Source organism: Chiloscyllium punctatum, chromosome 2 (genome assembly GCF_047496795.1).
Source record: "Chiloscyllium punctatum isolate Juve2018m chromosome 2, sChiPun1.3, whole genome shotgun sequence".
Lineage (NCBI taxonomy): Eukaryota > Metazoa > Chordata > Chondrichthyes > Orectolobiformes > Hemiscylliidae > Chiloscyllium > Chiloscyllium punctatum.
Window position 1 is genome coordinate 143,205,390 of NC_092740.1, and position 12,999 is coordinate 143,218,388.

The 12,999-nt window shown below is 40.0% G+C and overlaps 1 protein-coding gene across 5 annotated transcripts in view; it reads left to right on the forward strand.

The window, feature by feature from the left end:
- The first annotated feature begins 398 nt into the window (after nucleotides 1-398).
- Nucleotides 399-12,999, forward strand: part of LOC140491197 (uncharacterized) — a 122,101-nt gene continuing 109,500 nt past the window's right edge. For 2 of the 5 annotated variants that reach the window (XM_072589203.1, XM_072589194.1), the window contains exons 1-2: nucleotides 400-518; nucleotides 6,765-6,975. In XM_072589203.1, the coding sequence (XP_072445304.1) occupies nucleotides 6,780-6,975 (196 nt within the window). In that variant the 5' untranslated portion in view covers nucleotides 400-518; nucleotides 6,765-6,779. Of the gene's footprint in view, nucleotides 519-6,764; nucleotides 6,976-12,999 lie in introns of all 5 variants that reach the window. The other 3 variants (XM_072589179.1, XM_072589186.1, XM_072589200.1) reach the window with 3 other exon arrangements.

Here is a 12,999-nt window from a genome sequence, read left to right on the forward strand (position 1 = left end):
GGGGAAGGGAAGAGGGTATGACAGAGATGGTGAGGGAAGCAGGGTGAAAGGGTGGGGGGAAGAAGATATTGGGGAAGAGGGCGGGGGAGGGGTAAGAGCATGGGGGAAAGATTGTGGGTGAGAAGAGGGAAAAGGTGGAGGGAGAAGATATTGGGGAGAAAGGGGGGAGAGGGTGGGGAAAAGAGGGTGTGACCGTGGGGCAAGTTGGGGAATGGAGCTGTTGGACTTTGGGAGAAGTAATGCGGGAATGGGGTACTTGCTGCGGGGGCGGGAGGGAATGTAAATTTTGTCGAGGGGGGGGGGGGAAGGAAGGCACCTGGTTTGGGGGAGGAGCCACCGATGATTGACGGCCCACCTGACCCTGCCCTGCCGAGGCCTCGAGCCGGTTGGTGATGGGGGCGGGGACAGTGTGGCCGCATTTGCTGCTCGCGGGGACTCAGTGTCGGTGAAGGAGCAGGCGGCGGCGGCGGGACTCGGGGCTCGCGCGCGGTCGGTTCTCCGTCCGTCCGGCTGAAGGGGTGAGGATTGGGCGGGGGGTGGTCCTCAGGTGCAATCTCTGGGCCCACCCTTGGGCTGGTTCATCGACCTCATTTCCCGGTGTTTTCCGCGGGGGGATCGGCCCTGTGTCCCTGACCCTCTCCATCTTCACTCTGTCTTGTGCTGGAATCGACTCTGTCGCTTATTTTCATTTGCAAATAATTAGATGACGCTTTTTTTTTGTTTGTTTTGTACAATAACATTAGAAGAAGCTGCAAATACACAAATTAAATAATCTTTTGCATTCACAAGTTTTTTTTAAATTCCCCGTCTGCAAAGCAACATGTTACAATGAAGTATTAATATTTTGTTAAAAATCATACAACATCCGGTTATAGTCCAACAGGTTTCATTGGAAGCACACTAGCTTTCAGAGCGACGCTCCTTCATCAGGTGATTGTGGAGGGCTCGATCGTAACAGAATTTATAGCAAAAATTTACAATGTGATGTAACTGAAATTATACATTGAAGAATTGATTGTCTGTTAAGTCTTTCATCTGTTAGAATACAGTGATAGTTTCACTTCTTTCATGTGTAAATCACAAGTTGTATTCTCGGGTTAGCTGTTAACAATAGCTAGACAATATGTTGAAGGTGTTGGCCCCCTGTGTACTCTGTCTATGACCTGATGTTTAGATTGATTCTAATCTAAAAAGCGAGATATTAGAGTTTTACATAAATTCGTGCAGTTTTTGAGCTCAGAGTTTGACATGAATGCATGCAGTTAATATTTTGTAGTAGATTCCAGGGAATGATTTGCTTGATTTTTATTTTGCGGTGAATTGAATGGTCTCAATTCAACCTGATCTTACTTCTGGCTTAAAAAAAATGCCAGTGAAACCTTTGCATTCGGATTTATCGGTACATTGGTTTATATGTTTTATTTCATGGTGAAATGTCTTGATTTGTGGTTAAATAGTGAAGACATTTTTGACAACTGTGACTCATGCCTGCTCTTCTTGTTAAATCTTGATTCAATTGATTGCACTCTGCGTCAAAAGATCATGGTTCTAGCTTCACTCCAACAGTTTAAAGACATAATTGAGGCTGGTAATCCTAGCATTACGGAGGGAGTGCTATTTCAACAAGACAATGAGTTCCAGCTATGTGCTCAAAGACACAAACTCTGCCATGGCTTTCTTTACTGATGGAAAATCCAAGGAGGTTTCAGTCTAACCAATGCCAACAAAACATCTTAAGTATTTAATTGACATTATTTCATGCGGTGCTTCGTTGTAGCATTGTTCTCAATGTTCAAAAGTACTGTGTTTTTAAGCATCTTTTGTTTTGTGAATGCATGACTGACTTCTGCGGCACAAAAACAATGTTGCCCTAAAATATTCAGGAAATAAAGGACACGTGTTCACAAAGAAGGAAATAATTTCTATTTGCATAGCACCTTTCACAATCTTGGTATCCTAAGCTATCTCTCTGCCAATGGAGAAGTTAAGAGTTGCATTAAATCCACTTCTCTAATCAGATTGCAGTTGTAAAATGCTTTGTCTTTTTTTTTCTTTCTGTCGTTACTTTGGTTCCACATTTGATTTGGTTTTATTGTAGTCACATGTACCTAGGTACAGTGAAAAGTTTTGCGAGCAGTAAAGGCAACTTGTAGCAAACAAGGACGTACAGATCATAGGGCACTTAGAGGCATAAGATCAACATTGTTTGAAGTTAGTGAAGTAAACAGCCTGTAGCTTTCATTCCATGAACCCATTCTTTTTTTTAAATGATCAGAATTGCATATACAAAGGTGATTCCTTAGTTCCATCATTTGCAGAGAGTCTGTGTATTTTTTGAAGCATAGTTGCTGAAACAATTGTGTTTGTGGTCATATTTATTTTAACTATTTTTATATTAAACTAATTGTAAAGTTTTTAGTTTTTAATTGTTCTGATGCTTCCGTTAATTTGTGAATTTAAATATATGTTCAAGCACAATTATTAAATTTCACCTATTTTGCACAATAGTGTAAGTATAGTGTGACCTTCTATTTGAATGCATGAATGCCTACAAGGTTTTTGTTTCAGAAGCTTCTTTTCACTAGTGGCTAGTTATTTAAAAGGGAACTTTGTTTCCCTGTAATTTTTGGGAGGTGGCCATGGGAAATTTACTGGTTGAACGGAACCTCACTTGCTTTCAGGTGGATCAATGTCACAGTAGTCTAGATTGTTTGCTTGCACTCGTATCTAACAAGGACCAGTCCTCCTGTCACTGGCCAGAGAGTACTCTGTACTAGAACATATTGATGGTGCCTAGATTTGCCAAGTTTTAAGTTATATTTTTTAGTACATATATGTTCCCACTATGCTTGGACTGTTCCTGTCTAGCAGCTATAAATTGTCTCAATAAGCATAGAATTTGATTCCATGTGTATGTTGATGACAGCCTACCCTCCCTAGACCTGTACAATTGTGATTGCTTTCATGTTATGGAACTGATGTATTTGCCAGAAATCCTTATCCACACATGCAGCAGTATGCCGGTTGTATTCATCTACTTATGGGGAGGTGACGGCCTAGTGGCATTATCATTAGTCTATTAATCCAGAGACCTAGGCATCCAGGTTTAAATCATTGATGCCTATGAATCCATTGTCCATTGTCAGAAAATTCTCTTTGTTTCCCTAATGCCTTTAGGGAAGGAAATTTGCATTCCACACCTGCTCTAGTCTACATACAACTCCAGACTCAATCAGTATGAAGTTAAAAATCTCACAGCACTAGGTTATTGTCCATCAACTTTATTTGGAAGCACTAGCTTTCAAAGTGCTGCTGCTTCATCAGGTAGTTGGAGAGCAGGGCCATAAGGAGGCTGGTAGGTATAGGGAATGCTGGATGACTAAAAAATTGAGGATTTTGTTAAGAAAAAGAATGAAGCATATGTCAGTTATAGATAGATCAAGTGAATGCTTAGATGAGTATAAAGGCAGTAAGCGTATACTTAGGAGCGAAATCAGGAGGGCAAAAAGGGGACATGTCTCAAACTTGTTTGTTTTTTGAAGAAGTAACAAAGAGGATTGATGAGGGCAGAGCAGTAAACGTGATCTATATGGACTTCAGTAAGGTGTTCGATAAAGTTCCCCTGGTTAGATTTCATGGAATACAGGGAGAACTAGACATTTGGATACAGAATTGGCTCAAAGACAGAAGACAGAGGGTAATGGTGAAGAGTTGTTTTTCTGACTGGAAGCCTGTGACCAGTGGAGTGCCACAAGGATCGCTGCCGACTCCACTACTTTTTATCATTTATATAAATGATTTGGATGTGAGTATAAGAGGTATAGTTAATGAGTTTGCAGATGACAACAAAATTGGGAGGTGTAGTGGACTGCGAAGAAGGTTACCTCTGATCTTGACCAGATGGGCCAATGGACTGAGGAGTGACAGATGGAGTTTAATTTAGATAAATGCGAAGTGTTGCATTTTGGAAAAGCAAATCAGAGCAGGACTTATGCACTTAATGCTAAGGTCCTTGGATGTGTTGCTGAACAAAGAGACCTTGGAGTGCAGGTTCCTTGAAAGTGGAGTCACAGGTAGAGACAATAGTGAGGAAGGCATTTGGTATGCTTTCCTTTATTGGTCAGAGTATTGAGTACAAGAGTTTGGAGGTCATGTTGTGGCTGTACAGGACATTGTTGGAATATTGTGTGCAACTCTGGTCTCCCTACTAACAGAACAGATGTTGTGAAACTTGGAAGGGTTCAGAAAAGATTTACAAGGATGTTGCCAGGGTTGGAGGATTTGAGCAATAGGTAGAGGTTGAATAGGCTGGGGCTGTTTTCCCTGGATATCAGAGGCTGAGGGTTGACCTTATAGAGGTTTATAAATACACGAGGGGCATGGATAGAGTAATTAGAAAAGGTCAAGATTAGAGTGGCGCTGGAAAGGCACAGCAGGTCAGGCAGCATCCGAGGAGCAGGAAAATCAACGTTTTGGGCAAAAGCCCTTCATCAGGAATAGCAGATTCCTGATGAAGGGCTTTTGCCTGAAACATCGATTTTCCTGCCTGACCTGCTATGCCTTTCCAGCACCACTCTAATCTTGACTGTAATCTCCAGCATCTGCAGTACCCACTTTTGCCGAAAGAGAAAAGGTCTTTTCCCTGGGGTGGGGGCGTCCAGAACTAGAGGTCATAGGTTTAGGGTGAGAGGGGAAAGATATAAGAGAGACCTAAGGGGTAACATTTTCACGCAGAGGGTGGTGTGTGTGTGAATGGGCTGCCAGAGGAAGTGGTGGAGGCTGGTACAATTGCACTAGTTAAAAGGCATCTGGATGGGTATATGAGCAGGAAGGGTTTGGAGAGATATGGGCCGCGTGCTGGCAGGTGGACTAGATTGGGTTGGGATATCTGGTTGGCATGGGCGAGTTGGATTGAAGGTTCTGTTTCCGTGCTGTATATCTCTATGACTCTATTCCAACTCCAGTACCTCCAAATTATCTTTTAGATGGTTTTGCTAATTTTGGTTTGTTAATATGCAAATCTCAGACTCCTTTTAAGTCACATTCTCAACATAACTTCAGGTGTTTTAACAAAATGTGTCAGTTCAGACAATGCATTAAAGGTGTGGTGTTAAAGTCTGTCTGTGTCCCAATCTTGAGTCAGACTGGATTGAACGTAGATTATGCATTTTTGAGAAAATAAAATATAATTCTGCAAATACAGATTCACCCCATAAATTTGTGTGCACACGTGCAGAAGGGACACTGTGATTCTGGGTGTGAGTGCATATGAGAAAGTGTGCATGTGTGTGTAAGCTTGGTAAAGTGTGTGTGATCGGGTATAAGCCTGTAAGAGGGTGTGACTGTGGGGGATGTATGAGAAAGAGTCTGTTAGTGTGATTATGTAGGAGTGTGTGTGAGGTAGTATATAGTGCAGTGGGGTCACCTGTAGTGACATAAACCCAAGATCACACCCACGTTCACGCTTATACCATCACACGCTCACCCATACACTCTGTGTCCCTCCTGCACGCGTGCACACAAATTTATGGGGTGAATCTGTATTTGCAGAATGATGCTTCATTTTGCTCCAAAAATGCATAACCTACAGTCAATCCATTTAAGATTCTGTAAATCCCAATTTAGAAATAGAACCAGTCTGACTCAAGATTGGGACACAAACAGACTTTAACCTCAAACTTTTAATGCATTGTCTGAGCTGAGAAGATGCATTTTGTTAGAAAGCTTGAAGTTATCTTGAAAATGTGACTTGAAAGGAGTTCTGGGATTTACATTTTAACAAACTGAAACTAGCAAAACAATCTAAAGGATGAAAGATTTAATCTAAGTTTGTTTAATATATTTCAGCCGCATGACACTAACCTTTTGCTATAAACTGTCTTATGGTCCTGCTCCACAGCCACCTGATGAAGAAACAGCGCTTTGAAAGCTAGTGCTTCCAAATAAACCTGTTGGACTGTTGTGTGATTTTTAACTTTGTTCACCCCAGTCCAACACCAGCTCCTTCAATCAATCAATCAATGATTTACTCTTAACTGCCCTCTGGGCAATTAGGGATGGACAATAAATACAGATCGAGCCAGTGACCCCCTCATCCCATGAATGTTTTTTTAAAAAAAAACACCCTGTTTTTAAAGTCAATCTCTTCAAGAAGGTAGCTTTAGACTAATTTTGCCTCTGAGTCAACACTTTGTGGCATCAGATCTCTAAAGATTCTAGTTTGTACTTTAAGCTGATACTTAAGCACCTTGGAGCTATGACACAGTAGATAAGACAATAAACCAGTCACCAAGCACTCTTCGCTAGAATAAGAGCAGGGGAACTCCTCTAGTGTGCTGGCTGACATGATTTTGTCACCAGCACTAAAACTGATAATCTGGTCATTTATTGTATTTTGATTGTGTGAACTTTGTGTACCTTGGGTGCTTAGTTTCTTGCGCTATAAACAGTGACTATGTCTAAATCACAATTAATTGACTGTAAAGTACTTTGAAAATGGGAATTCTCTTTACAACCTTGATTTTCCTCTTCTAAATTTCTTCCTCCTTGATGTCCAAATGTTGCTTTCATCCCTTTAAAGCTGTTGGACCTTTATTTGTCTGAAATGCTTAATACAACTTTAAGTTTATGTTGGCATTTACTATTTAACTTGCTTTTGAAAGTTATTGCAAAAAGAGAGTTGAAGTCAAAGAAGCATCAGTTATAATGACAGTTGTGTAATTCTGTCAGATAATAGATTAGAATAACATATTTTCATATTTCAGGAAAATTATTGCACAATGTCCCAAATCCGGATTCCTGGAACTTCGGGATATGCTTTAATGAGTGATAAATCCTTAGAGTTCTATAAGGACCCAATGCATTTTTGCAACAGTCGAATTCATAGCTATGGAAGCAGGGTTTTCCAAGCACGTCTCCTCAACAAGCCAACTATATTTGTGTGTTCAGTGAAAGGAATGAAAGAATTGCTATGTGGTAAGTGTTAAACTGTCAAACGTTGGTGGAGGTCTTAATTGGTTTTGAATTTAACTGGAGAAGGTGCAAAAATGACAAGTCAGGATCATAAACTGTGACTACACCCTAATAAGCTGAATAACCTGGTATAGGCGATCCTGCTGAGTGAAGTTAGATTTTGAGGATGTATTTTTTAATGCAAGTTCCCAGAATACAACCACCGCTTCAGAAAAGACTTGTTAGAAAGTAGGAGTGTTCTTATTTAATGGCCAGCAATTTCCAGAATCTTAATTTATCGGTCAGCCTTACTTGACTTGACTTGTGAAGGTGATTTGACAGAGGGTTGTCAAGCTGGTTTTTAAGTGCTCCTGTGATGGTGTTCAAAATTATTCTCCAAGTGACGATGGAAAAAACAATAGTTTATATTTCAGTTCAGGAATATTCTGAAATGTTGGTACTCCCTTTACTGTTTTTGTTCCACTGCAGCTCCCATTTGCCACTAGTAGAGGAGTGTTGGACGTGGAGTCCAGGGACAGTGATTTTGGGTTTTAACTTTTTTAGCATTTTACACATCAGGCATAGAGATCCACAGTCCTTCACACTATCGTGTCCATGCCAGTCAAAGACAACCACCTAATTTTAAAGATTATAGAAATTTCTGCAGTTCTGTGCACAAAACAATTAGAGTCATAAAGACATACAACATGGAAACAGACCCTTCAGTCCATTGATTTAAACAACTGATTTAAATTTTTATAGCCAGCCTTTTCTATCTGATTTAATTGCACTAATGTTAAACAGAGACTTGATCCTTCCCTTTTCTATTTTACCACTTTTCCGCAATTGGTCCAGAATATGTGCTTCCTTCTCCCCTGGACAAATGCTGTTTAGGAAGTGGGTAACTTTGTTGTCTTGCTCAATAGTTCCATGAGAGGCATAAACCAGTAAGTGGGATCCAACCAGAAAACTTTGTTTTTTTGTCTTTTTTCCAACTTGAGCATGAACTAACTCTCACATTACACATCAGACAGCATTCAGTAAGGTCAGTATCAGGTTCTAGTTTTATTGAGGTGAAAATTGATATTTTGAATAATAGCCTTCTCTAGGGCAATTAGGGATGGACAATGCAGGCTGGCTTCGCCTGCAATGTTCATTTCCTATGAACAATATTTTAAAACAAAACTTACACATGTATTGCATTTTAATATAGAAAAATATCCCTCGGCATATTTTCTCCCATAATACATTACTGTGCCACTAAAGGATAGATTGGTATGGGTAGCGAAAAGCTTGTTCAAAAAAGTGGGTTTTGAGGTGCATCTTAATGAAACAAATAAGTTTGTGGAGGGAATTTCAGAATTTGCACTATATGGATGTAGCTCCACTTAATGGGGCAAAGGAAATTTGGGATTATCAGATAGTTTGGGTGATAAAATATAGAGTTGTTTGTGTTTGACTGATAGAGATTACGGAGAAATGGAGGAATAGAATCTTAGAATGAGGATTTTAAAATCAAATGGCCCTAAACTAAGAGCTGGTATAGATCAACGAGAACATGGATAATGGGTGAACAATATGTATTATTGAGAGTTAGGAAATGTACTCTGTACTGCGAAGCAGCCTGGAATCTGTGAATCATTGTAACTTTGTTGATCCATTGGGCAGCACGTGAATGGAACACGGGAATAAAGTGTGCTTTGTTGCTTCGTTAAAATTGGCATTTCCTTAAAAGAAACTGACTGAAAAAATTATTAATCTGTTCCTTTGTAAATCTGTTCCTTAGTATGAATCCTTAACCAGGAACTAGTTTTCTTGAAATACTAGTGAACGGTTTCATTTTATGATGGGTATAGAGGGTTTCAAAGATTAAAAGTGAACTAAAATTTGGAAATGTGTTAGAACAGAAGAACTAGAAGCAGGAGTAGGCAATCTAGCTCCTTGAGCCTGCTCTGCATTTGATATGATCGTGAGTGGCCTTAATTCCACATTCCTGTCCACTTTCCATGACCCTTCAACCCTTCAATTGCTAATTCAATATTTATCTCCAAGTTTATTCAATGTTCCAGCATCCTTCACAATCTGGGGTCGTGAATTCCATAGATTGAAGACCCTTTCGAGAGAAGTAATTTCTTCACTCTTCTCTTCTGTTTTAAATTTGCTATCCTTTATCCTAAAACTCTGACCTAACATTCTAGATTTCCCTAAATGAGGAAACATCCTTTCTACATCTACTTTGTCAATCCCTCTTGTATTCCTCAGTTAGATCTCCTCTCATTCTTCTAAACTTCAGAGAATATAGGTCTGAACTGCTCAATCTCTCTTGGTCAGAAGTCACACAACACCAGGTTAGAGTCCAGCAAGTTTATTTGAAATCATAAGCTGCTCCAGTAGCTTGTGATTTCAAATAAACCTGTTGGATTATAACCTGGTGTCATGTGACTTCTGGATTTGTCCACCCCAGTCCAACACCAATACCTCCACATCAGTCTCTGTTCAGCAGAAAAACACTTCATCTGTTCAATCAATCTAGTGAACCTCCAATACAAGTTTATCCCTTCTCAAGCAATGGGATCAAATTTGTACACAATACTCCAGGTGTGATCTTGCTAACATCTTATCAATTAATTCCAAAATTCCATTTTCTTCCCTTATTACCCGTGTGTTTATTTTCTGCAGTTCATACGAGGACACCCAGATCCCTCTGCAAGGAAGCACGCTGCACTCTTCAGCGTGTGAAAACATGACGGGGATAATATGGTGTCAAATCTAGAGTTTAAAATGTGCATCTGTTGACTCTTTAGAGCATTTGTTAAAATTATCTAGAAAGAAAAGTAATGTTGTTTCCTTTCTTGGAATAACTTTGCACTGATTGTGACTAGCCACAGAATGGTTAAAATCAGGAGAGTTGAAGATTCAGGTTTGCTGAAGTTGGTATTACTGTTAGCTTTGGATTACTGACACATTAACTGTGACATAAAAGGTTGCTGTGACAATTTGATCACATTGGCTTTTTGGATGCTTCAAGCAGATCTGAGTGTTAGTAATTTCCTTCTGTTGAATGCTCATACACAAGCAACAGCAGTGAAAATCTATAGCAACGTTGATTTTATCAATTTTTTTAAGAATCCCAACCATGTGGAGGCAGGCCCTTCGGCCCAACATATCCACACTGACCTTCCAAAGAGTGACCCACTACCCTACACTATTATCTGACTAATGCACCTAACTTACACATGTCTGGACACTATGGGGAAACTTAGTATGGCCAATCCACACTAAATTGCACATCTTTGGACTCTGGGAGGAAACCGGAGCAAACCCAGGCAGACATGGGGAGAATGTGCAAACTCCACACAGTCGCCCGAGGCTGGAATCAAACCTGGGTCCCTAGCACTGTGAAGCAGCACTGCTAGCCACTGAGCCATCGTTTAAAATAATCATGTCCCAAGGTACTGCACAGAAAGGAATCTTAGCATGGGTGATGAAAAGCTTGGTCAATGAGAGATCTTCTAATTGATCTTAAAGTGGAAGAAAGAGGTATAGAAGTTAGCGACGAAAACTGTAGGAGCAGAAGTGGGCTATTCGAAATCTGCTCTGCCACTCTGTGCAGATCGATAATCCTCAACTACTTGCCTTTCCCGTAACTCTTGATTTCCTTCCTGATTTAAAAAAGTAAAGAATTCCAAAAGTTTACTACCCTTTGAGAGGGGGAAAGAAACTTCCTCCATTCTATTTAAAGGGTGTTCCCTTACTTTGAGATTATGCCCTGTTGTCCTCAATTCTCCCACAGGAGAAACAACCTTTCTGTATCCAGCCTGTCAAATTTAGGAAGGTAGTTTTAGGGCTAACAACTGAATTCATGGTCCATAGTTGTAGTGTGGGCTGCAAGGAGTCCAATGCAGAAGTTAAATTAGGAGGAGTCAGGAGTTTTTATTGATCTGGAGGAGTTTAGCAATAGATGAAAGTCCATGTAGAAATTTGAACATAGATGAATATTTTGAAATAAATTGTGCCCAACCTTACTCTTTGGAGGCTATCAACAGTCAGTTGTTGCAGATGGGTGTGGGGTGGAGGTGTCCCTAACCAAGGTTGCTTCTGTTCTGTCTCTCCAGTTTCTGAACTGGTGACCAGTTCTGGCAGTTGCCATATCCTCATTTCATCACCAGCACCTGCTCAGTTTCAGTTTTTGTTTTGATGTAACGCTAATTCAGGAGCTGTGTTTCTGTTAAAATAATAATCCGGTTGGATCAAAGATAGTCTTTACCTTACACCTACACCAAACTAGGTAAAAACAATGACTGCAGATGCTGAAAACCAAATACTGGATTAGTGGTGCTGGAAGAGCACAGCAGTTCAGGTAGCATCCAACGAGCAGCGAAATCGACGTTTCGGGCAAAGGGCTTTTGCCCAAAACGTCGATTTCGCTGCTCGTTGGATGCTGCCTGAACTGCTGTGCTCTTCCAGCACCACTAATCCAGTACCTACACCAAACTTCAAGTTCTACACACCTTTCTAAGAAGTCTTTACAGTTATTGATAGTGACCTGCTCTTTCTCTTGCTACATGACCAATTTGAAATCTATAACCTTGAAACCAGTGGGAAATTTAAAGGTACACTGGTCACAATCTTCCAAAATGCTGCCTTCAAAAATTGCAATTTGTCAAACCAAAGATAACAAGCACCACTGCATTATTTAAGAAGGGGGGTGGGGGTGGGAGGGGAGTGGAAATAGGAAATCTATTGACCTGCGACTTTTAATTAGGTTAAGGATATTACTTGAATTACCGTTAGGAACAGAGTGACTGAGTCAGCCATTGAACAAGTGTGAAATGATCTGGATCAAGAGAAACCATCAGAGGGTCATAGCCATAAGCAAGTTGTAAAATGATAGTTGGAGTTTAGTGTGAGGAAGGCTGATATTATTCATTTGCATCCAAAGAATAAATAATGGACTAGTATTGAAACACAGATGAAAGCTTTGGAGAAATGAAGGAAATCAATAACCTCACCCACACACTACGGTGCATAGGTGCTAAAGTTCATCAAAGTCTAATGAAATGTTGACCCCTTTTTCAACCTAGATTGGTAATACAAAGGAGTTCAGAAGCTTTAAGCTGTTACACTTAAATTGTGCCCAACCTTAGTCTGACCACATCTGGAGGACTCTATTGAGACTTAGGCACTGAATTTCAAGGAATGTATCTAAAATTCTGGAGCACAAGCTTTAAATGAAAGCCAGGCAATGTTTTGTGAAATTAGGAAGCATTTCAGTGATGATGTCAGTCTCTTAAGTTGCTCCATCAGAAAACTTAGCTGAAATGCTGGATCATTGGGAGCTTTGAGATCAAATTTTTGTTTTGTTTGTTTCGGGTAGAGGTATCAAGGGAAGTGGATCAACGCAGGTAAATGAAGTTGAGGTGTAGATCAACAAAGGTTTGAATATCAGAATAGACTTAAGGGACTGAATGGCCTATTTCTATCGCAATGTCACTAATCTCAAACTCTGGACAGATAGTGAATGAATATTCTTGACCAAGACTTTTGCTTGATTTAATTCTGAACGCTATTGGTAAATGTCTGGAGTTTGGGTGTCCCAGTGGAAGTCAGAAATCCTAAGTGGAAGAATTTGTCTAGGACAGTTGGAGAAAATAACTTTTGTTTTTGGGATGAACAGATTAAGGAATGTGAGAGTATCTGTGTTTTGATAGCATTTCATTCTGCCATTAACCACTTTCTGATTACATTTTTCATTTTATTTGAATTACGATTATTTTAACCACGATTTGCCAGCTTTCATTCAAGCCAATTGATTGCTTACACTATCTGGACATGTGTAGGTCAGTAAATGGTCTTGTATTGTTAAAAGAACAAACGAAGCCTGCTGGTAAATACATTTAATATGATGGAAAGCTCAGGACTATTTCCACTATGTGATGAGAATATGTAAGCCATTGTTTCTCTGACTCTTTCAGACATTGCATGTTGATCATTATTGTTCATTATGTATGTGAAGCAGAGCTTTTCTCCTTTTCCCTCTACTTGTTG